Source organism: Geotrypetes seraphini, chromosome 12, assembly GCF_902459505.1.
Source record: "Geotrypetes seraphini chromosome 12, aGeoSer1.1, whole genome shotgun sequence".
Taxonomy (NCBI): Eukaryota; Metazoa; Chordata; class Amphibia; order Gymnophiona; family Dermophiidae; genus Geotrypetes; species Geotrypetes seraphini.
Window position 1 is genome coordinate 32,027,880 of NC_047095.1, and position 25,934 is coordinate 32,053,813.

The following is a 25,934-nucleotide window of genomic DNA, read 5'->3' on the forward strand; positions in this document are numbered from 1 at the left end:
CTATGAGCTGCTTCTCCCTGGGCGACCAAACCCCGCACTGCTCCTTCAACCCTGGGCAAGTCACTCAGTCCTCCAAAGCCCCAGGTACATTAGATAGATTGTGAGACCACTGGGACAGATAGGGAAAATGCTTGAGTACCTGATTGTAAAACCACTTAGATAATCTTGATAGGCGGTATACAAAAACCTAATAAACCTGAATAAACTAGGTACTGAATGATTGTTTCAATTAAAGACATGATGTTTTAAGAACAACCCTAAACTTCAGTTTGTCAATTTGGTCATCTCCATTGTTTTATTCCCACCGTGTACTTTTTCCTGTGATTCATTTAGGCCACAAACATCACTTAGAATCGAGACAAAGTTCTACTTTGATCATCAGACCACAAGCCTTTCTCCTATGTACATGCAGTGTTTTCCATCGTTTCATATGGTTTTCTTTCAGGTGTAGCTTCCTTCTTGCTATCTTTCCATTCAGGCCATGCACGCGGCATAATCATGAAATTGTTAAACAGTCAACATCTTCCTCTGTCTCAGCCAGGGCCTCCTATAGTTCTTTTAATGTCATCTTAGGTCCCAAATTAGAGAATGACACGGTGACAAAATTCATCACCGTTCCCGTCCCCGCGGATAACCGTGGGAAATAATCCCATGTCATTTTCTAGTGTCCTATTTCAACCTCAGTCCTTCTACACCAGCATTCTTCAAAGCAAAGCTTGCGGGTCAGTGGTTGAGGCCATTCATACTCTGATTCTTATGGGAGCCAAGGATAATGAAGCCATTGTGACATCACTGATGTGATTGGCTCTTAGGCACTGGTGGAATGAGGCATTATGACATCACAATATCTGCTCTGGATACCAGAGACTGTCATTCTTTAGTGTCTGTTTCAACCTCAGTCCTTCTACACCAGCATTCTTCAAAGCAAAGCTTGCAGGTCAGTGGTTGTGCCCAATTATACTCTGATTCTTCCCTCTCTCCTTAAAGAATGACATGAAGATGGTTTCCCGCGATTATCCGCGGGAACAGGAACGGTGATGAATTTTGTCACCGTGTCATTCTCTATCCCTAAATGACCTTCATCAGCAGTTTCCTTAAGCCAGTATCCCGCAAACTTTTTAAAGACACGGCACACTAAACTCAGGACCGCGGCTGGAGGGCATCCAGAAGTGCGCGGATGTCGACGCAATAGCATCACGCACACATATGACATCATCACGTCAACGTCCGCGCATGCACGGAGGCCCTCTACACGGGGCCCTGAGCCTGCAATTACTACGCCGGTGGGGGTGCCGGAAGAGGAGAGAAGGAGAGGTGCCGACACCCTGCCTACAGGATACATCTCTTACCGCGAGAGGCACGTCCTGCGAGTGGTCATCTGGCGCCTCTCCTCCTTACCAGCAACTGATTATGGAGAAATGGCCTGAATGAGGCAATCTCTTGGTGGTGTCAAATTGTTGCTATTTTACAAAGAGGGACCGGACAGTGCCCCAAGAGCTATTCAAACAGACCGAAATTTTCTTCTACACTTCCCTCAGTCTGTAGCTTGGAATTTTCAGCAGCTCCATTTTTTAAAGCATGTTTAAACCTTTGCTTCACATTCACTTAATTCAAAAAATACACCTTGATTCTTTATCCAAGAGAATGCCAATCAGCTCAGGGTGGACACTGATAAGTTCTATTTAACGTTATGTCCCTAGTCAAGGCAATTTTAGAACTGATGCTTAATTGAGTTTGCTGTGGCAAAGGGTGTGAAGCCATATGCAGTCAAGACTTTTGATTGCTTATTCAAAAAGTAAGAATATTTTTATAATTGCTCTTTCACATTGATAGTGTAGATTATGCCGTGTAGATCAGTAAAATAAATGCTTACTGTAATACATTTTGAACTGTATTTGTTAAAGAGCAGAATGTGAGCAATGTAAAAGTCTTCATATCATTTTACAGGACGCTGTTATCAAGGCATAACATCAAAAATAAACCTCCCACATCCATTTCACAAGTTATGTAGGTCACACAGCACATCACTGTTGCTGCTTGTCTCTAGGAAATGAGAAAGGCCTAAGGAAGCAAAGGATCCAAAGATGAGTTTTTCAATATAAGCCATACGATTGCTGTCTTGACTAATAGAGGCAGCAATACTTCTCTCAGCAAAGCATTAATAATGGAAGACAATGAATCAACAGAAATATATTTACCATATTTCCCCATATATAGGCCGCAGTCTATACATCGATTTTGCAAACCGGCCTAGAGGACGTGTCTTGCTTAAATGGGGTGGCCTATACATGGAGCAATACATAATTCCCCCTCCCCCCTTAAACACCTCCTGAATGGCCGCACCTGCCTCTTCCAAACACGCTGTGCAGGGCAAGAGCGATGTTTGCAATCTCAAGCCTCGTCCTGCACCTTCCTGATTGGCTGCCATCGCGAGAACTGACAGCAGCCAATCCGGAAGGGCACAGGGCGAGGCTTGAGATTGCAAATGTCGCTCTTGCCCTGCACAGCGTGTTAGAGGAGGCAGCCAGTGTGTTTGGAGGAGGCAGGCACAGCCGTCCAGGAGGTATTTAAGGGAGGGGGATGATGATGTATAGGCCGCCCCATTGTATAGGCCAATTTAGGTTTTAAAACTCTTAGATAAGCTGCAGCTAGTAACATGGGGCGGTTTATTTAAGACTTTTAAAACCTAAATCGGCATTTCCTGTGGCCTATATATGGGGAAATACGGTAATTGACTTTGGATCTTTAACCATTTTGGGTTATAGATGGCAACTAGAGAATAACACAGGGACAAAATTTGTCCCCATCCCATCCCCATGGGCACTGTCCCCGTCCAAGGCCTTATCCCCACAGGCTGCATCTCCATCCCCACTCTATCCCAGTGAGCTTTGTCCCCATCCCTGTCCCGTCCCCACAAGCTCTTTTCTCATTTGTATAAGCCTTGGGCACATGATTTTATATCTAAATCTTTTTATTAAAGTGTAAAAAGGGACAACATTCTGTACAACTGTCCATAAATCAAACAGAGCCTTCCATTTCAATCTGATTTTGGTACAACCTTTTCAAAGATTCAGTTGCCTATGCTTTTACATCATTCAGGAAGGTAATTGGATTGTCTTTCAATTGTGGAACTTGTGAGAACTCACGGCAGCCATTCAGCGAGAATGCCCGGTACACCGCTGGGCCACAAGAATTCAAGGCAGCCATTCAGAGAGGGGCTCAGCATGGGGCAGGAGCGCAGAAAGCTCGCTTCTGCCTGGACCACCAGGGATTCAAAAAGGTACGCACTACAGAGGGGGAGGTGGGAGGAAGGTAAAAAAAATGACAGATTTGGCTGGGACAGGAGATGTGAGGAATCCCTCCTATTCCGGCCCACCAGGCCATATGGCAGGTCTGGTGGAGGCCTGCAGGACATTGGGAGAGAGGGAGGACAGGGTACAGAGCAGGGAGGGGGCTGGGTGTGGAGGCTGATAGGGAGGGAGGCGGGACAGGGTGGAGACCCTGGCAGGGCAGGGAGGGGGGCTGGGTGCAGAGCCTGGAAGGGGAGGGCACAGATCCTGACAGGGCAAATGAATATTAACTCCCCCCTCCCGTCTTAAGATTCAAGTCAATCTTTTTTCCTCCTTTTTTGGGGGATAAAGCGTACCTCGTCTTACACTTGGATCAACTTATATTCAAGTATATGCAGTACCTTAAAACTATACATTTTCAAAAGGCCATGTACATTCTCACTTTCCAATGTTTTCTTTTCTCTATATCCAAATACATTTTTCTTTCACTTATATATTTTGGATTATGACTTCTTTTCTTTTTAAGAAAATCAAATTTCCTGGAATACACTTCTTGCTAGATTCATGCTTAATATGGATTACTTTGATATCTGCTTAGGGCAGGGGTAGGCAATTCCGGTCAGGTCAGGTTTTCAGGATATCCAAAATAAATATGCATGAGATAGATTTGCATCTCAAGGAGGCAGTGCATGCAAATCCATCTCGTACATATTCATTGTGGATATCCTGAAAACCTGACCTGGCTCCGGCTCTCGAGGACCGGAATTGCTTACCCCGGCATAGGGTATCAATAAAGGTCATCAATAAACTGAAATGGCGGAAAACAGACTCCCTACTAGAGGATGCAACAACACAGAATGCATCTTTAATAAGGGCATAAAATGAATGGTCAGAAATTGTGTGCAGTTGAATTATTATTATTATTGTCAGCTTGCCAGCAGAACTGAAGGACCACATACGGTGTTTAGAAAAAATCTATTGGAATTTTGCGTTTGATAAATGGTACCTTACAATTATGAAGGTGAAAGTCATAGAATAATGCAAGATAACTATTTGGTGTAGCAGTACAATTTGTTGCATGATTTTATCCACCTTTACTTAATATACAGTGTTCTTAGGGGAGGAATTGTAATCACTTTGTGCGTACCTCAAGCAGTGTAAACCTCATCACTGGAGACCATCACTTCAGACGGAAAGTCTCATTCAATGTAATTAAAAAACACATTCATTCCTTACCTGTGTGGGGCTTTCCCATTTTCTTAAAAAATCCTCTTTGGCTTTGGCTAGGAATTCTTTCACTGAAAAGAACAAAAAGTTACATTTATGTACAGTATTTATTTTTTAACAGAGTATATGAAATATGTTCAATGAAAATAAATAAAATAACTGTCTACAAGAAGTTGAGCAGTTTGATTAAAAGAATGTTTAATGTGTACATAGATACAAACACGTACATATGCCCCCCTATTTTATGAATGCATAGCGTGGGTTTTAGCGCCGGCAGCGGCGGTAACTGCTCCGACGCTCATAGGAATTCTATGAGCATCGAAGCAGTTACCACTAGTGCCGGCGCTAAAACCCGCGTTAGGTGTTCATAAAAGAGGGGGATAATGTGCATGTGTGTAAATAAATATCAGTGATTTTCAACCACCGTGTTAGGCCACACAGGTATATCTCCATGAGGTGGGAGGTATGTCATAAAAAATTTAGTATAGACAACAAAGCCTGTGCTTTCCTTATTAACCATCTGTGTTTGCAAGCTGTGGAGAGCAGAGACCATGAGTCTCAGATTCTTTAATTCTCCCAAAATGGTCCTTTATTTCTGCTTCCTGACTACTCTCAATAATAACTGCCGCCTGACCAGCCCCAACTGCCGTCCAAAGGCTCTGTTTTCTACATAGTTTGAGCTGGGGTTTAATGTTTCCTCATAGTATCTAGAGGTGGATTTTGTGTTGCTATTACTGAGATGACACCAGAATTTGAATATATATTTGTTTTCTATGACAAACAAGAAATCTGGGACGGATACGTACATTCAATTTTTTTAATACGAGATTGAATGCTAGGCAAATTCACACTAAATTCACGATCAATAATTAAATAATTAGGAGATTTTTTTGGTTCAACTGTGAATTTGAGTGTTACACACAAATATTGTCTGTCAGGTGTGTCACAACAGAACAAAATTGAGAACCAATATACATATCCACACATCCTGCGCCTCATAAATAAAAAAACAACAAAAAAAAACCAACCAAAAACCTGAATATCTGGCTTTATATTTAGATGTACTATAATTGCTCTCAACAATACACTAGGTTGAGTCACGCTGGTGGGTTCCAGGGCTGCACCACCACCCCCTCACATATATATGAAATCAGCTGAGGACAATGATGGGAGAAAAGAAGCAAGAGAGGTCTTAGCTGCTGGCTCCCGAGTCCTTGGGCTGACTCCTAGGTTTAATTAAAATTTTTTATTTTTAATTAATTTTCAAATACAAACAAGCAAACTTTTACTTGCATACAGATTCAGAAATAAAATAGCCACTTTAAATTGTGGTATATAACCAATCTTGGGTAGATTATAATAACTAGTTCACAATATTTATGAGATCCAAGAAAAGAAAAAGAAAAAAGCAACAATATACAGTTTTGCCAAAAGGGCAGGTTTAATGAAAATTTGTCAAGGCCTGGGTTAAGAATACTACATGAGTGCAAAGGTGTCTGAAAATGTCAAGTATGTATGCCGTTTTACTTTCACCTCTCCCTCTTTCTCCATTAATCTACTCCTGGGAATGTTTTTGTTTTTTTTAAATGGCTAAAAGTACTCATGCTGTGAAAACCCATGCATAATTTTAGCTGAATAGAGAGTAATTTTCAGTTCAGTCCTTGAAATTTGTCCTATAGGGGGGGTCAAAAATGAAAGGAGGTCCAAACCTACCAAGCTAGCAACACAAACAGCAAAATTCATGCTAAGAAACTCCTTAAAACATAGTAACATACTAAATGACGACAGATAAAGACCCGAGTGGTCCATCCAGTCTGACCAACCATACATGCTCCATAAATTAATTTAATTTAAATGGCCCTTTTTCTTAGACATTTCTGGGCCAGAAACCCAGAGCCCTTCCCAGTATTGTGCTTAGGTTCCATCTACTGGAGTCTCCATCACAGCTCACTCCAGCCCATCGTAACCATCCTAGCCATCGAAACCCTCCCCAGCCCTAGAGAATGGTTCTAGGAAACCGATGTGCAGTGCCAGAAATCAGGTCTTCATATACTTCACTAAAATTTGATAGCTTGGCTTTGGAACATGTTGTAAGCCTTAACAAGAATGGGAATATTGAGAAGCAAACATCTCCTCTCAGCATTTAGTACTGGATCACTAACTCATTGTCTATTGACTCAAGCCATGGGAGAGCAGATTGCCCTGTTTGAAGGATTATCGGCATATCCAAGAGCACCAATGGCAAAGAAACTCTTTCATAATGTTTGGCGACCAAAAAAAGGTTAACTCCCTGGATCTTTTTTTGGACTTCAACCTAGTTTATTTGCACAAATCAGATAGATGCACAGAGCCTCTCATTTTAGGTTCAAAGCAATCATGGTACCATTTTTGCAAAGAATCATATGTTGAGATGATGTTACTTTTACCTAAGCATTTACAAGGCTATTCATAATACAGTAATCCAGAAGGAACACCTGGGAGCACTTGTTGAAGCTGCTCATTTACTTCTTGGAAACTTTAGTCTGAGAAACAGTTAATGCAAAATCAAAAGTAGTAAAAAGAACCCCCTCCCCACCAACATTTTGAGGAAAAAACTACAATCTGGCCCCAACCACTGAGCATCATGGTATGGTGGAAGAGAAGCAGGGATTATTAAAGTTGGGATGAAAGGGATGGAAAAAAACATCATAGTGAGACTAAGAGCTCCTTTTACAAAGGTGCATTAGGGCCTTAATGCGTGAAATAGCGCACGCTAAATTGCCGCACACGCTAGACCTTAATGCCAGCATTGACCTGGCGTTATTCTAGATGCGTACCGCGTGGTAATTTTGTGCGTGCGCTAAAAACGCTAGCGCACCTTAGTAAAAGGAGCCCTAAAAGAGCATAACAAAAAATGTTCAAATTGCTGGAGACACAGGAAATCTGAGATATTAAACATCCAAAGCTTAACTGGCAGCACAGATCTGTCAGGGCATTTGTCTCCTAGGACACTATCAAAATATTAAGCCGCAGGTTCTTGCGTCATATAGAAAAGCTCTAAAAGAGATTCCAAAATCTGTCTTAGGAATCCCCTCAGTTAGCTGAGTTTTCAAGCTATCTACAATGAATACAAAGACAAATTTGCACATATTTATTTGATTAGTTTTATATCCCGTCCTTCCCAGAATGGGTAACAATGTTGACATACATAAAAGCATAGACAAAAATTATGAATTTGCATTTGTACAGTAATGTTTCTCTCATGCATACTCATTGCATGTATCCTGAAAAAGCTGTGAGCTCCCCAAGACAAACCTGGGAAACCCTGCTGCCTTGCTTCTCTGCCTGTAATGCATAAGGTCATTGATGCAATGCCCAGGCTGTGAAAAATGCTCTCCCACAGATGTGTTGCTTTTACTGTGTTTCCCTGAAAATAAGACCTACCCAAAATTAAGCCCTTGTATGATTTTCAGGGTAGGTCTTAGTATAAGCCCTACCCCTGAAAACAAGCCTTAGTCGTTGGCAGTAGCGTTTCACCCCGCCCCTCCCCCCCGCTGACCTTCAATCTCGTATAAAAAAAATTGAATGTACATATCCGTCCCAGATTTCTAGTTTGTCATAGAAAACAAATATATATTCAAATTCTGGTGTCACCTCATTAATAGCAACACAAAATCCACCTCTAGATACTATGAGGAAACATTAAACCCCAGCTCAAACTATGTAGAAAAACCCAGAAAAACAATTTTCCTTGAAAATAATTTAATTAGAATGAATATTTAGAATAGGTTTATTTAGAATAGGTTTATCTTCTCGTAATGGGGACTTGATGGAAACTATAGAGTTGTGATGTGTTAGTTATATAGATCCATTCTTTATTTTCTTTGTGAAATGTATTAAAAGAAATTTTTTGACAAAGAAAAAAACACAACAAAAAGCTGAATGATGTCACTGATGCAGAGTTTCAGGGGGTTAGGCACTGGCTTGGCTCACTCCTTAATTAATGTCCTGGGTCCTAATGCACCTGTTCGATATAGCGTTAATAAAGGTAGGTTCATTGGGTTCATCAGTGCTGCCTTTACAAGTTAAAAAAAAAGGTCAAACAGAATACATTTAAATACAGTAAAACCTTGGTTTATGAGCATAATTCATTCCAAAAAAATGCTTGTAATCCAAACACTCGTATATCAAAGCGAATTTCCCCATAAGAAATAATGGACACTCAGACGATTCGTTCCACAACCCAAAAAACTTTAATACAAAATAATATACTATACCATCGGCTCAGTTGTGATGATGCGACTCGTGTATACTGTATGTACTCGTATTGCAAGACTTTGTTTAGAACAAGAGCGAAGAACCATCGGCTCAGTTGTGATGATGCGACATGTGTACTCGAATTGCAAGACTTTGTTTAGAACAAGAGCGAAGAACCATCGGCTCAGTTGTGATGATGCGACGTGTGTACTCGAATTGCAAGACTTTGTTTAGAACAAGAGCGAAGAACCATCGGCTCAGTTGTGATGATGCGACATGTGTACTCGAATTGCAAGACTTTGTTTAGAACAAGAGCAAAGAACCATCGGCTCAGTTGTGATGATGCGACGTGTGTACTCGAATTGCAAGACTTTGTTTAGAACAAGAGCGAAGAACCATCGGCTCAGTTGTGATGATGCGACGTGTGTACTCGAATTGCAAGACTTTGTTTAGAACAAGAGCGAAGAACCATCGGCTCAGTTGTGATGATGCGACGTGTGTATTCGTATTGCAAGACTTTGTTTAGAACAAGAGCGAAGAACCATCAACTCAGTTGTGATGATGTGACGTGAGTACTCGTATTGCAAGACTTTGTTTAGAAGAAGAGAGAACCATCTACTCAATTGTGATGATGTGATCACTGTATGTACTTGTATTGCAAGACCTTGCTTGTATATCAAGTTCAAATTTAATAAAATGTTTTGCTTGTCATGAAAAACACGTGCATACCAAGTTACTTGCAATCCAAGGTTTTACTGTATCTTTTAAAAGACTGATGAGTGCTAGATATTCAGTATTAATAATATTTAGGTCAATGTAGTTTCTGGATTTGCTACAAGTGTTTGTAGTATGTTTCTGCCTAGAATGTTTCTAAATAGCGTGTATATAGGGAAATTATTTTGCTGATTAGCCATAATCTGGGAATAAAAATGAACACATTAAGAACTACTATTAGAACTGTTTCATAGACACAGTTTCTCATGGATCAAACATGGCTTTGGGCTAGAATCGCTTCAGATTAAACAAAAAGTATCATGCATTAACATCAAGTTACTAATCTTTCAGCAGGTAAATTATTCAAGAAATAATTAATACTGGATTGTACGCGTGGAAAGAATTTTAGTCGTTAATTCTAGTGCTAAATGTGAACGTGTATGGAAACTGTCCACAGAGAATAAATGATGGTAGTTAGTGGTGGGGGAGGGGATGGTGCTCTGAAAGCAACAGCATTATGTTATACGATTGTATCATGTAACTTCCTGTATGAGGTTGCTGGGGTGGCAAGTTGCCGATTGCACTGTTTATGATGCCAGTGACTTTAATCATGAAGTGTAACCTGCACAGAGTGCTAGTAGATACAACTCTGACCACTTGCTGAATGAACTGCTAATAGTTACCGTGGAGCACTTTTATTAAGCTGCATTAAGTGCTAACATACGCCTAATGCACCTTAAAATGGTACATTGGTTACAGCTACAGCCTTGGCACCCTAAGGTTGTGGGTTAAAATCCTGCCCTGCTCCTTGTGATCCTGGGCAAGTCCCTTAATCTCCATTGCCCCAGGTACATTAGATAGAGTGGGAACCCACCGGGACAGTTAGGGAATAATGCTTGAGTACCTAAATAGTTTGTAATCTGCATAGAATTGTAGGATATGCAGAATATAAATTATATATTTAAAAAAATTATAAAATTATGTGATCAGGCATCCTGCCAAATGTGAACACGCTAAACATGCACTAGAATATTTTTCTAACATTTTACCACAACTTAGATTCAAAAAGGGGTGCAAGAAGAGTTGAACAAAAGACCCGGCGTGGATAACTAAAATAGTGAAGGAAGTGATAGGCAATAAGAAAAAGTAAGGACAAAACTGAGAGGAACTGGAAAGAGCACAGGAAGTATCAAAAAGAACGTCACCGTGTGGTTTGAAAAGCAAAAAGAGAGTATGAAGAGAGGCTAGCCAGGGAAGCACGAAATTTCAAACAGTTCTTCACATATGTTAAAGGGAAGCAGCCGGCTAGGGAGGAGGTGGGACCACTGGATGACAGAGACAGGAAGGGAGTGGTGAAGGAGGAGAAAGAAGTAGCAGAAAGACTTCACATGTTCTTTTCGTCTGTATTTACAAATGACACATCCAACATACCGGAACCTGAGCAAATCTTCAATGGAGATCAAGCCGAAAAATTAACATCCATGGAAGTAAGCCTTGAAGACATACGCAGAGAGCTAGAAAAACTAAAAACTGACAAATCCGTGGGTCTGGACGAAAACCATCCAAGGGTTCTGAAGGAACTAAAGGAGGAGATAGCGGAACTACTGCAGCAAATTTGCAATCTATCCCTGAAAACAGGTGTGATCCCGGAGGATTGTAAGATAGCCAATGTTACGCCCATCTTTAAAAAGGGATCAAGAGGTGGCCCGGGAAACTACAGACCAGTGAGTCTGACCTCGGTTACGGGGAAAATGGCGGAAGCACTGATAAAAGACAACATCGATGAATATTTTGAAAGAAACAAACTTCTGATAAATCAGCCAACATGGATTCTGCAAGGGGAGATCGTACCTAACGAACTTATTGCACTTCTTCGAAGGAATTAACAAACGGATGGACAGAAGAGACCCCATAGACATCATATATCTAGATTTCCAAAAAGCCTTTGACAAGGTACCCCATGAACGCCTACTTCGGAAACTCAGGAACCATGGGGTGGAAGGAGACGTACATAGATGGATCAGAAACTGGTTGGCAGGTAGGAAACAGAGGGTAGGAGTGAAGGGCCACTACTCGGACTGGAGGAGGGTCACGAGTGGAGTCCCGCAGGGCTCGGTGCTCGGGCCGTTGCTATTTAATATATTTATAAATGATCTAGAAACAGGGACGAAGTGTGAGATAATAAAATTCACGGACGACACCAAACTATTTAGTGGAGCTCGGACTAAAGAGGACTGCGAAGAATTACAAAGGGACTTTAACAAACTAGGGGAATGGGCGACGAGATGGCAGAGGAAGTTCAATGTTGAGAAATGTAAAGTACTACATGTGGGAAGCAGAAACCTGAGGTACAGCTATACGATGGGAGGGATGTTATTGAAGGAGAGTACCCAAGAAAGGGACTTGGGGATAATGGTGGACATGACAATGAAGCCGACGGCACAGTGCACAGCGGCCGCTAAGAGAGCAAACAGAATGCTAGGTATAATCAAGAAGGGTATTACTACCAGAATGAAAGAAGTTATCCTGCCAGTTGTATCGGGCGAGGTTGCGTCCGCATCTGGAGTACTGCGTCCAATATTGGTTGCCGTACCTTAAGAAGGGTACTCAAGAGGGTTCAGAGAAGAGCGACGCATCTGATAAAGGGTATGGAAAACCTTTCATACGTTGAGAGATTGGAGAAACTGGGTCTCTTTTCCCTGGAGAAGAGGAGACTTAGAGGGGATATGATAGAGACTTACAAGATCATGAAGGGCATGGAGAGAGTGGAGAGGGACAGATTCTTCAAACTTTCAAAAAATAAAAGAACAAGAGGGCATTTGGAAAAGTTGAAAGGGGACAGATTCAAAACGAATGCTAGGAAGTTCTTCTTTACCCAACGTGTGGTGGACATCTGGAATGCGCTTCCAGAGGGCGTGATAGGGCAGAGTACGGTACTGGGGTTCAAGAAAGGATTGGACAATTTCCTGGTGGAAAAGGGGATAGAAGGGTATAGATAGAGGATTACTATACAGGTCCTGGACCTGATGAGCTGCCGCATGAGTGGACTGCTGGGCACGATGGACCTCAGGTCTGACCCAGTGGAGGCATTGCTATGATTCCTATGTTACTGCCCAATACCCAGTCCAATGTTTTTCTATAATTTGGAAAGAATAAAGCACTACACCAGAATAATTTAATTCAGACCTGCACGCTATGGGGCCCGTTTACTAAAATGCACTAGAATCTGGGCTTAATGCACAACAATGTGGGATTTTACAGTGACCCAATGTCTAATTTAAACACAGCACTTTTTGAGGGATATTTGGGTTTGTTTGTTTTATTTATTTTTATTTTTTTAATTTGTAGAATTCTTTTTATTAGACGCTCAGGCCAACGTTGCAAAGAAAAGACAATATGCATCAAACATAAGAAGCAAAATATATACTATGTAAAACAAATCGCTCATCAAGCATAAAGGCCCAAACAGGAACCTATAATTTTGAGAGAGATATATAACCTATCCACCCCCAAATCCCCTCTCTTCTCTACTGGACTATGCAATAAAACAAATGAGCAATGAATTTCCAATGAGTAAGAAAGGGTTCCCATATGCGTACCCATTTAGCCCGGGTCTTGTTACGCTACACTGTGATCTTTTCCATAATAAGTTATAAAACAAAGTTTTGTAATCCATTTACAGGCAGGGGGAACAGTCTCCGATTTCCAGGCGGTAGCCAGAGTGCAACATGGTGCATTAAGACAACATTGGATAAGACATTGCTATCTCAAGCATGCTCCTGAAACCAGTATAGTAAACGAGTAGATCCCCGGGTACCATGTTATCTATCTTGAGACCACACCAAGATTGCAGTTTATACTGCATCATTTCCCAATCAGCACACACCTTGAGATAGGTGTTTCAGATGTGCCCCTTAGCTCCTCTCTCACCACATTTTCTCCAAACAAAGCACTGAAAAGAGCAGGAAAAATGTGATGAATCTAGCGGGAGTAAGATACCAACGATACATTAATTTAAACTCATTCTTTTGAAAGTTAACAGACCTACACACAAGTGCCGCAATGTTGCTGCCACTGCCTTCCAGTCGAACTCCTCTTATTGTGTACCTAGCCAGGCTACCTTTGTAACTCTTTCTTTATTTTTAAAAAATTCTTTATTTATATTTTTTTAACTTTTTGACAGACAAAAAGAAAAAGAAATAATACAATAGCAATATATCGCAAATCTTCACAATTTGAACATAATAATTGCCGCTGATGGGTCAGACCAGTGGTCCATTGTGCCCAGCAGTCCGCTCATGCGGCGGCCCTTTGGTCAAAGACCAGTGCTCTAAAAGAGTCCAGCCTCACCTGCGTACGTTCCAGTTTAGCAGGAACTTGTCCAATTTTGTCTTGAATCCCTGGAGGGTGTTTTCCCCTATAATAGACTCCGGAAGAGCGTTCCAGTTTTCTACCTCTCTCTGGGTGAAGAACTTCCTTACGTTTGTACGGAATCTATCCCCTTTTAACTTCAGAGAGTGCCCTCTCGTTCTCCCTACCTTGGAGAGGGTGAACAATCTGTCTTTATCTGCTAAGTCTATTCCCTTCAGTATTTTGAATGTTTCAATCATGAGCCCTCTCAGTCTCCTCTTTTCAAGGGAGAAGAGGCTCAGTTTCTCCAATTTCTCAATGTACGGCAACTCTTCCAGCCCCTTAACCATTTTAGATGCTCTTCTCTTGACCCTTTTGAGTAGTACTATGTCCTTCTTCATGTATGGTGAGCAATGCTAGACACAGTATTCCAGGTGAAGGCGTACCATGGCCCGGTACAGCGGCATGATATCCTTCTCCGATCTGTTCATGATCCCCTTCTTTACCATTCCTAGCATTCTGTTTGCCCTTTTCACCACCACTGCACATTGCGCGGATGCTTCATCAACTTGTCGATCAGAACTCCCAAGTCTCTTTCCTGGGAGGTCTCTCCAAGTACTGCCCTGGACATCCTGTATTCGTGCGTGAGATTTTTGTTACCGACATGCATCACTTTACACTTATCCATGTTGAACCTCATTTGCCATGTCGATGCCCATTTCTCGAGCTTGATTATGTCATGTTGCAGATCTTTGCAGTCCCCCAAATAGAAGGTGGAACTGCAAATTGACTGAAATAAACTACTAGTAATTATAAAAAAGGAAAATAAAGATGTGGCTGGATAGAGCCCGAATATTACTTCATTTAGCTGTTATTGAAGTAGCAGATCTCACTTTGCGCTTTGGCGGAAATGAATTTTGACAACTGCTGAGGTTCATAGAAAACATATCTGTTACCTTGATAAACCATAAAACATTTGCAGGGGTATCTCAAAGCAAACGTTGCACCCAACTGCAGGGCCTGAGGTCTCAGAATGAGAAACTGTTTTCTTCTCTTCTGGGTTAAATGTGTTACGTCAGGATACATTCTAATAAAAATGTTCCATTTATGTCAAAAGTTATTAGAATGTATCCTTTGTAACTCTTTCAAGGGGCAGTCTGTCCCTAAGATAACAACACAGCACTAAAGTTAATTTATGAGTGTGAAAATCTTCACATAAATCTTCCAGGAAAGTGTTTTCCTGCATGACAACAGGCTTAATAGATTTCAAAGTTAAGAAATTAGTGATCTGCAAAACGATGGTGGCAATGGATAATCACGAGCCAGCTCTTCAAAAGGTATTGAGTCATAAACAATTGCTTTCAGGTAACTTAACTGCATCAGATGCCACCACTTAAAAACCCCAGGGCTTTGACTAGATGGAAAAAGGTGGTTCTCTGCAATAGGAGAAAACTTTGATAACAAAAGTCTCGATCTTGTCCCATGCAATCACAAAACTGAAGAATACAAGTAGTAGGGCAGACGGTCATTGCAAGATCCTTATACCGAGGAGGCACCCACAACATAAAGGCAAAGTTCATAGCCCAAGTCAAGCCTGCTCCAACATAACCCACAGCTTATGAGAATGGGCTTGAAAACATTCATTGGCCACAATTACCTGAGCAGATTGATGATAAAGAGACAAGTGTGGTAAACCCCAAGTCCCCTCCCCCGGTTTCCTATCCCTTGGATGTTAATCCATACAATACGTGCTATGTGATTTTGAAGGTAAGAAACAAAAGCTCTGCGCAAAGGTACAGGCAAGACTTGAAATAAATATAAAAGAGCATGACTGTGCCCAGAGCCTCCTGTGACTTCAAAGGAGGTCTTAATTGAGGATTACATCTTCCCAACTGCTCTACTGTTTGGCTGGAGTTATCGGAGAGCGTGACTGTGAGAGCAGGCACCAGCAGAGATGCCCGGAACCTCCTGTGACTTCAGAGGAGATCCTAATTGGGTATTACGTGTTCCTCCTCACTTCTAACTTTTTTTATTTTATTTATAATATTTCTTTATTGAGCAAACCAGTACATACAGAACAAACAGAGTAAATGGACATCCATCAATCCAGAAATCTCACCTCCCTGTCTTTCTAGATAAATATCTCACTCCACATACCTTTCCTAGGGTCCTTAGATCTACGAATCAAAACCCATTGACAGTACCTTCAATCAAGGACCTATACTATGCTAGAAATTCCATTTTCTCAGTAGTTGCACCCTCTCTTTGGAATACAATGCCATTTTATCTCCGCAATGAAAATTCCCTAAATAAATTTAAAACAAATCTCAAAACATTTCTCTTTAAAGATGCCTACCAATAAGTGAAAAAAAAGCTTTTAAGAAGCGACACCCACGTTTTCCTCTCATTACTCCCCATCCCTCTACCCTTCCTTTTATTTTTATTTATCATTGTAATTAAAACTTCCCTATCTCCTAAAACCTCTCGTTTCTAACCAGTTTTTAGGTTTACCCTTTTTTCATTTTATCTCACCTAAATCAAAAATTTTATTAGACCTTTCTAATTTTTAATATTGTAAACTGCCCAGCTACATGTGATGGTCGGTATATAAAGCCCTGAATAAACTTGAAACTTGACCTAAAGGGGCCCAAGAAGAACATGGAGTGAGAGACTCTGCTCTTTTCAAATGGGGGAAAAAGAAAAGGAGATTAAGAAGGATGACTGCTCCTATAGTGATGAAAGGACCTATGGATAAATGTAATACCTTTTTTAACTTTAGGAACAGAACTCTCTTCTCTTCCTGATACAGTACATCTTTCTCTTCAAGGGGACCCACCCCCCCACCCTCAACCTATATTTTTGGGAAAAGAGCTGCAAAACTTTGAGGAAAGAAGTGTGAAGACCCTGCAAAAGATAATATTGGATCATGGACCTTCTCCAGTTCAAACAAGGAGACTCCAATTAGTAGCTCATTAAAGGTACCAGGCTTTATTATTGAATGAGATTGCTTCTATTCCTCAAGAAATTTCCCTGAAGGATATTTTCATGGCTATAATAAAATGGAACAATCTTTGCAAAATAATATAGCAAATTTACAAAAGAGACTTCTGCTAAATTTACTGAACAGAGGCAAAGATAGTTCCTATTGATCAAACCTTAACTAATAGTAAAGCTCAGATACAGACTTGTGAATCAGTAGCTGCTTCATCAATTAAAGATAATTTGAGAATACATCCCTAAAATGAAGGTTCTAGAGAATCATTTAAGAGCAGCCAATTTGAGACTGTTCTATTTTCCAGTTACTTACTATCCCTCCCAGAGGGAATTTTTTTAAGGTTTATATTAAGGATGTCTTACAATTGGCATTTGATAATAAGGACATAGTAAAAGCTTATTATCTGCCTATATAGGCTTGAGGATAGAGGCCCAGAGGGAGAAGTAGATAATTTAAGTATTCCTGATAGTCTAGATTTAACAAAATTTTGGGAGTCATTTTGAAATTTAATAGCTAAGAGATCTACTTTGCTTGTAATAATGTCTTCGCTGGAGAGTAAAATGTTAATTATGAAAATGTACTTTCAGAAAAAAATTGTACCTTTTTATGGTCAGATTATGATGATGTTTCCAGACAAACTTAAGTAACACGGAAAGCCTTTCTATTGCTTAAACCTAAAGTTTTGGCAAAAGAGGTACTTTCTTTTTAAAATATCCCTGTAAATGCCTGGTTGCCCTGGAAGCTAATTCATGTTTTTGTTGACCTGACTTATTTGGAGACTTTTTTTTTGTTGGATAAGAATCAGATTGCCTCTAATTAATTTCTTTACAGGTTTTAAATAGGGTAAGACAGAATATTTTTGATTGCTCTTTACTTATATTGGAATTATGTTTGAATTATTTCTTTTTACTTTTCTTTGACAGCTCCTCATGATGTAGGCTTGCAGATAATGATATTTATTCTTTGCTTGTTTAAAGAGTATTTTCCTATCTTTTTCTTGATGTTACATTTCTTATAACTAACGTATATACTCGAATATAAACCGATCCAATTATAAACTGAGGTAACCTTTTTTCTCCCCAAAAAAGGGGAAAACCGGGGGGGGGGGGGTGTTTATATTCAATTGCCCTGCATCCAGCCCTCCTTCCCTTTCATTGGAGCCGCACATTGGGGCCCCCTGAAATCCTTGGGCAGCGATGGCGAACCTATGGCACGCGTGCCAACTGTGGCACGCGAAGGCCTTGCAGCTGGCACGCACAGGGCCGCCATCAGGGCAGTACTACCAGGGGGTGCACAGGAGAGAGAGCTGAACGGGGACGATGGGGGACCCGCGGGGTTAAATATAACTCGAGCCGCGAGGCTCGTCTTCTACTCCGACTGCCCTGCTGCTCACACAGCAGATCGGAAATCTTCCCCGACGTCAGCGCTGAAGTCGGGGAAGATTTCCGATCGGCTATGTGTGCACGGCGGGACAGGAAGGAAATAGAAGACAAGCCTACGTGGCTCGAGCTACATTTTGCTGAGAAAGTTGCTAAGATGGGCTGGGAGACAAACGGGGAACACAAAAGGGGGAGGGAGTGCGTTTTGGACACAGAAGGCATGAACTTGGGAGAGAGGAAAGGAGGGAAAGAGATGCTGAGGTGGGGGAGGGAATGGGTTTTTGCACACAGAAGGCATGGACTTGGGAGAGAGGAAGGGAGGGAAAGAGATGATGAGGTGGGGGAGGGAATGGGTTTTTGCACACAGAAGGCATGGACTTGGGAGAGAGGAAGGGAGGGAAAGAGATGCTGAGGTGGGGGAGGGAAAGGGTTTTTGGACACAGAAGGCATGGACTTGGGAGAGAGGAAGGGAGGGAAAGAGATGCTGAGGTGGGGGAGGGAATGGGTTTTTGGACACAGAAGGCATGGACTTGGGAGAGAGGAAGGGAGGGAAAGAGATGCTGAGTTGGGGGAGGGAATGGGTTTTTGCACACAGAAAGCATGAACTTGGGAGAGAGGAAAGGAGGGAAAGAGATGCTGAGGTGGGGGAGGGAATAGGTTTTTGCACACAGAAGGCATGGACTTGGGAGAGAGGAAGTGAGGGAAAGAGATGCTGAGGTGGGGGAGGGAATGGGTTTTTGGACACAGAAGGCATGGACTTGGGAGAGAGGAAAGGAGGGAAAGAGATGCTGAGGTGGGGGAGGGAATGGGTTTTTGGACACAAGGCATGAACTTGGGAGAGAGGAAGGGAGGGAAAGAGATGCTGAGGTGGGGGAGGGAATGGGTTTTTGGACACAAGGCATGGACTTGGGAGAGAGGAAGGGAGGGAAATAGATGCTGAGGTGGGGGAGGGAATGTGTTTTTGGACACAGAAGGCATGGACTTGGGAGAGAGGAAGGGAGGGAAAGAGATGCTGAGGTGGGGGAGGGAATGTGTTTTTGGACACAGAAGGCAAGGACTTGGGAGAGAGGAAGGGAGGGAAAGAGATGGTTGTGTACACGGGGAATAGAAGGAGAATTTTTGGTCATAGGGAGGGAGTGAGGTACAGACAGTGGCATACCAAGGTGGGAGTGGGGGCGGTCTGCCCTGGTTTTACGCCCCAAGGGGGTGCACAGCTGGCCACCCTCCAGTGTTCTCCCTAGGCTGGCAAACTGCGTCTCTTTAGCCACTTGAGTGCCACCGCCGCCATTGGGAACAGGCCGGTGCCAAGTTCTCCCTGCTTTTCCCTGTGGGGCCGACCAACTCTCTCCACCCGAGTCAATTCTGATGTCGGAGAGGACGTTCTGGGCTAGCCAATTGCTGCCTGGCTGGCCCAGAACGTCCTCTCCGATGTTAGAATTGACGTCGAGCGGCGAGAGTTGGTCTGCCCCGTGGGGAAGAGAAGCAGGGCGAACTCGGCGCCGGCCTGTTCCCGATAGCGGCAGTGGCCGCCTATTCCCCAGTGGCGGTGGCAGCATTTTCCCAATGGTGGTGGCATAGAGGAGGGCAAGGAGAAAGAAAGAAAGGGGGGGGGACAGGGAGCCAAAAAAAAAAAAAAAAGAGGGCTGGGTGAAACAAAGAAAAATGGGGCACGGAGAGAGAGAGAAAGACAGACATACAGAATGAAAGGGGGTATGGAGAGAGAGAAAAAGAAAGAAGGGGCAGGGTGAAACAAAGAAAAAGTTTGGGGAGGGAATGAGGTCTGGAGGAGAGAAAGCATACAGAAGGCTGAAAAAAGGGAAGAAATATTGGATGCACAGTCAGAAGAATAAAGTGCAACCAGAGACTGATGAAATTACCAAAGGTAGGAAAATGATTTTATTTTCAATTTAGTGATCAAAATGTGTCCGTTTTGAGAATTTATATATGCTGTCTATATTTTGCTCTATGGCCCCCTTTTACTAAACCGCAATAGCGTTTTTTAGCGCAGGGAGCCTATGAGCTTCAAGAGCAGCGTGGGGCATTCAGCGCAGGTCCCTGCGCTAAAAACCGCTATCGCAGTTTAGTAAAAAGGGAGGGGGCCATTGCATAAAGTCATCTGCCTCGACCTCTTTGAAAACCCGCGGAATGTAAATGATAATTAACATTTTCTCTGCGTACAGCGTGCTTTGTGTTTTTAAAATTTTATTGTTGGTAGATCATTTTGACTTGGCCACAAAGGTAAGGGGGAGGGAGAGGAGCTGCTGAAAGAGTCTACCTTGACGTGGTTGCAGGCTTACAAATCTTTTGGTCAAAGAGTGCGGCGACAGAGAAAAGTATGTGTGTATTCGGCCCATGAATGAAATCATTAAAACAATATAAATTGCCAATAAATTGAAATGAAAACCAAAGGATTGTGAATCAAATTGATTCTCTGACAATACAAAGATTCCAACCTTTAAAAATGATGTTACATAGTTCAGGCAACTTTATAAAGAGTTTTTAGATACTAAAATCTTGTTATTAAGGTTTAATTGACGTGCTGGCACTTTGAGGAAATTCTTTGGTTTTGTGCGGCAGTTTGGGCACTCGGGCTCAAAAAGGTTAGCCATCACTGTCCTTGGGCCTACCCTTTAATCCAGCCCCGCTGATGCTAAAAAGTGTGCAGATGGCTTAGCTAAGTTTTGAACCCTGAGGTTTTGACACAAAATCTGAGTAGAAATAAAAGATACGCTTGTTCTTCTGTAGTCAGCACTAGTGAAGATCTTATGCATGTTTGTTCTCTTTATCTTGAGAATAGAGGATCTACAATTTTTTCTGGTTTCATTGAGGTGGTGATGCTGGGGGGGGGGTAGACATACTGGAACAAAGAAATACTGGATTGCTCTGTATTGGCAATCAGAGCTACATGATGCTATGCTGTATATAAACAATCCCAGCACTAGCACGGATGCATGCTTGCAACTACTGGCACCAGTATAATTTCTTGTCCACTAGTTGCCCCCAATACTGACACGTGTGTGCATGCTTCTGACATACTCTCTCTTGTTAACACACTTTTTTCTATACTATTTGCTTATTATATTGGTGAGCACTGGGGGGGGCGGGGGTATATGTGCATACCTACTCAGAGCCTTAACATGGCTTTCTGTAATGGTCTTTGAGTGAGCTCAGGAAAAAAATCACTTTGCTAACTGCTATCATGTTTTTACTTGTTTATAGTGAAATCAAGAGACAGAAGCTAAATTATGGGACACTAAACAGAATGGGGATGAGTACGTCACCTTAAAACATTTGCCACAAACTGTACTATCACGACGTTCTATATGAACTATGAGAATTTATCAGTGAGATGTTAAAAGGGATGATATATAGTTATGAGTTATCAAGTTTCAAGTTTATTATAAATCTGATTAATCGCTTATTCAAAATTCTAAGCAATGTACAAATCAATAAAATTACAAAATTTTAGGCGGAAACAAAACAAACACTTAGAACTAAACTAACAAAACATATTGAATCAAAAAAGAAAGGATGGGAAGAGAAATACAAGTTGTTAATAGTAAGTAAGACACGTATGGGAAAAAAAAACAATAGGAAAGGAGAAAGCAATGTGCTTAAAAAAAGTTATGAAATAGGATTCAATTGAGGCTCCTAGTCAGGCTTTCTAGCTATCAAATGCGTCTTTAAACAGAAAGCTTTTTAACTTGCTCTTAAATCTGTCTAGATTACGTTCTTCCCTTAAATAAATGGGGAGGGAATTTCATGTATGGGGGGCTGTGACAGAAAAGATGAATTGTCGCCATGTATTAATGATTTTGAGTGAGGGAACTGTTAATAGATGTTGGTCGCTTGACCTCAGTAATCTTGTTGAGGTGTAGGGAATCAATAATTTATGAATAAAGGCGGGAGTTTTGTAAAGAAGAGATTTGAGAGTTAACAGACTTAATGTATATGTTATGCGGTGAGCAACTGGGAGCCAATGCGCTTGCTTATTTACACTTATAGTATAGCCCACCTAAACCTATGCAGGTTCCAAAATACATACAAAATTTAAAAATGACACAAAAAATATTTTTAAAAACTTATCCACCATTTAAAACCTAGGTGGTTTCCAAAAGATTACATTTATAAAATAAATGACTAACAAGACAACAAACAATATAAATACTGCCCACATGCTAATAAATTCTGTCTTTCTCTCCACTTTTACAATTACTTACCGCAAATGCTTTTACAAAAAGTTGAGTTTTCAGGAGGGTTGGTTTTTTTTAAAAAAATAGCCCGTTCAGCACATTAACGTAACTGCCCAGGCATTCCAAAGCTTTACTTCAGTAACAGATAGCATTGAAACAACACATAGCTACTCATTCTGCACCTACTTCATCCCATCAGTCACTACTGTTCACCACAACGTAAACAAAAAGCTTCTACAAATATAGATGTTTTCAGAAGAGGCTAATACTCAGGACTGAAAAATTTCAAGTGGCAGGTCACCTAAGTCATCCTAAGTCTGAAAACAGCTGCCATCAGTGACCCAATCCTGCAAAGACAGGTCACTGCTGATTCTGGCCAAAAGTCAGTGAAGATGTTGCCACGGCCACTGGCCTGATCTAGGAAATGAAATAATGAGATAAGGGAGAAGTGGAGGAGGAAAAAAGGCCGATAAGAGTGGCTGGCAAGAGAACAGTGAAAAAAAGAAACTGAAACCGAAAAAATGAAGATGGATATGGACAGCAAGACCCATATAGTGTGCTCTTGCTTTTCCTTTACTTCTATGTACCTAGGGACTCACCACTTTTCTACCAGAAATATAAAGGAAACAAATACAAAATTTACAGAAATCAAAACAAGCATAAATTTTGGCAAAAGAAAAAAAGAAGAGAGACATGCATTAAAATTAATAGGGAATATTAACTTTTTACCCTGGCTACTAACATTTTGGGCTACTTTTATCAAGCAGCACTTCCTTATAATGTTCTTTTCATACAAACAAAAAGGCATTTCACCTTTCTCAGAGCTAATGGAAAATATAATAGTGTTTTTGGGTATCTTAAATAAAGATACACATTGTTGGTCAGAGTACTTTCATCCTGGTATTACGAAAAAAGGAAACAAAGGTGGAATTCACTAGTGCCCATCTAAATAAATCAAACTCTCAAGTCATGCAAAATTTGCTTTAGAAAACACTTTCCAATCTTCTGCTGAACACTATTTCTCTCTGATCCATCTTAGAAGTGGTATATACTACCTTGCCTGTGAGTGGCAACTTTGTCAAAGTCCTTCCTCTACAGACCGTTACTCTTATACGATGATGATTGAAAACCCCAATTACTAAGCAATCATACAGCAACGGACATGAATCATGTAAGTATCAACAGATTGTAACAAAAAAACAAACAAACACAAACCAACAACAATTTGCACATTTTTGCAATAAAAAAAGATAACTATGAAATACATGAGATATTACGGGAATCACAGAACAGTTTTAGGACTGTAGAAATGACATGGTAAGAAAAGAAGCAACTAGTGACTCCCAGTTTTTCCTTAAGTGCACATTTTGTCAGTATTTTGTTTTATAAATGTGCCTGGATTGTATATATTTCATAAATTTCAGATTTGTTGTTTTGGGGTTTTTTTTAATAGAAATAATCTGACTTTGGAGTTTAGTAGAGGAATGAGAATCCCAAAAGTTTCTGTAAGTTCATCAAGAGTTTGCAGGGATATTCATCAATATAGATGAGACAAAGAAAAGATCATTTTGACTTGATTATTTTAAAAGTAGCTCGCAAGCCAAAAACTGTGGGCACCCCTGATTTAGGCGGTATATCAAATGCAATAAACTTGAAACTTGACTGGGCTCCCCCTCCTTTGATCTCAGGCCCCTCCAAAACTGAAACACCCATTCAGTGGCTAGCAGCAATGCTGAAGCCGGCCAGCTGAAGTGATCTGCTGCCCTCCTTCCTCTTGTGCTGCTTCCAGAATGACCAAGTCCACAGTGTACTTCCAGCTGCCAATGCTAGTACTCCCTGAGCATGCTAGCATTGGCACAGTGGATGGCACGCCACCAACGTCCTCATTCCTAAAGCAGTATAAGAAAGAGGGGCAGCTCAGGCAGCCAATCACGTCAGCTGACGGGGCTTTGGCATCCCCAGCAGAAAAGGTACTTTTAATGCAGTAGTGTGGGGGGAGGGAATGGTGGTTCCCCCAAACCCACCCCAGGGCCTCCTCTCCTAAAATGGACATAGATATACATTTTTCTAAAATATATTTATGCTGCTTGCACTTGGTACATAAATGGTCATTTCTCTGTGTTTTAGGGCAACCCCTATATCAGTAGATTCTGTTCTAAAATGCTGTGGAATAGTGCTGCCCGATTAGAATCGATTCACTTCGGGTGAATTAATTCGAATGGATTTGTATTTTTAAAAATCAGCCTCGTACTGCTAACCTAAAACTGCCGCTCTGGCTCTTGGACAGTTTCTGTCTCTGAGGCAGGAGACTGTTTCAGTGCTATAATAAGTGGTGGTAGAGATGCACCGAAACCCGCACCAACCATCTGTCCCGCTCACTGGAAACAGATGCCTGGTGACAGGAAGTTAGGGAAGGCTCGGATCTGCTCGCGGACAAGCTGCAGCTTCTGCTACGAACTCCTTCCGCTCATGTCTGCGTGCAAGGAAACACTTGCACTGCTGCGAAGGAAGTTAGAGCCCGTGGCTGCAAGCACGTAGACACGATCAAAGGGAAGGGGTGGTGCGCAGATGAATGTAGGCTCTAGCGCGGGTGCGACAACAAAGCTAATAAGCTGAAGAGCAGAGAGTATTACGTCTAAAACCGAGCCGCCAAGTCACTTAAGTGCAGCAAGCAGAGACTTTCTGACCTCTTTATGTCCCAAAGCAGTGTGTGATTTGGCCATCTGACATCAGTGCGCCCAATCCCATAATGCATCAGAAAGACAGGACTAGCTTACAATCTCCCCCCTGCAGCTGGGTAACTTGGAAGCTCTGATACTTTCTTATTAATATTATATACCATAAGAACATAGAAGTTGCCATACTGGGACACACTGAAGGTCCCTCAAGCCCAGTATCCTGTTGCCAACCCAGGTTACAAGTACCTAGCAACATAGGTGCCAACTCTGTGGGTGCATGAGCATCCCCAATAATTTGGGGACTTTAAGCTGTTTTAAGTTAGCCCGGGGGGATAGAGATACTGGATAAGAGGGTAGTTGGGAAGAGAAAGGGAGAGCTGGTTGACCCTGGGGTGGTGGGGAAGGAGGGAAAGAAGCTGGATGAAAGGGTAGTTGAGAAAAGGAGAGATGGTGGATCTGGGGATGGTGGGGGTCCATCACTGCAGCTGCGGGGATGGAGATGAAAAAAAGGAAATATATCAGACCTCTGGGGGAGGGAAGGGAAACGGAAGGGGAGGACAGAGATGGAAGATGGATGGTTAGCACGGAGAAAGAAGACCCTGGCAAGTGAGTTATCAGAAGACAACCAGAGCTTGAGACCAACATAGTTTGAATAATGACCAGAAAACAAAAGGTAGAAAAAAATAATTTTATTTTCTGTTATGTGATTATAATATGTCAGATTTGAAATGTGTATCCTGCCAGAGCTGGTGTTAGACCGCGAACGTGAGCTAGGATTTAACAAAGAGAGGAAAAGTCTTTTGTTTGTTTATTTTGTTTACATCACAGCGCCAGTATGGGGAGAGGGCAAAGGGGGTGAAGAGGCTATAAAA

At 41.6% G+C, this 25,934-nt stretch overlaps 1 protein-coding gene across 4 annotated transcripts in view; it reads right to left on the minus strand.

Annotated features, from left to right (window-relative positions):
- PRKACB (protein kinase cAMP-activated catalytic subunit beta) overlaps nt 1-25,934 on the minus strand; it is a 173,343-nt gene that overhangs the window by 48,575 nt on the left and 98,834 nt on the right. For all 4 annotated transcript variants that reach the window (XM_033916282.1, XM_033916284.1, XM_033916281.1 and 1 more), the window contains exon 2: nt 4,527-4,588. In XM_033916282.1, the coding sequence (XP_033772173.1) occupies nt 4,527-4,588 (62 nt within the window). The remainder of the gene's footprint in view (nt 1-4,526; nt 4,589-25,934) is intronic.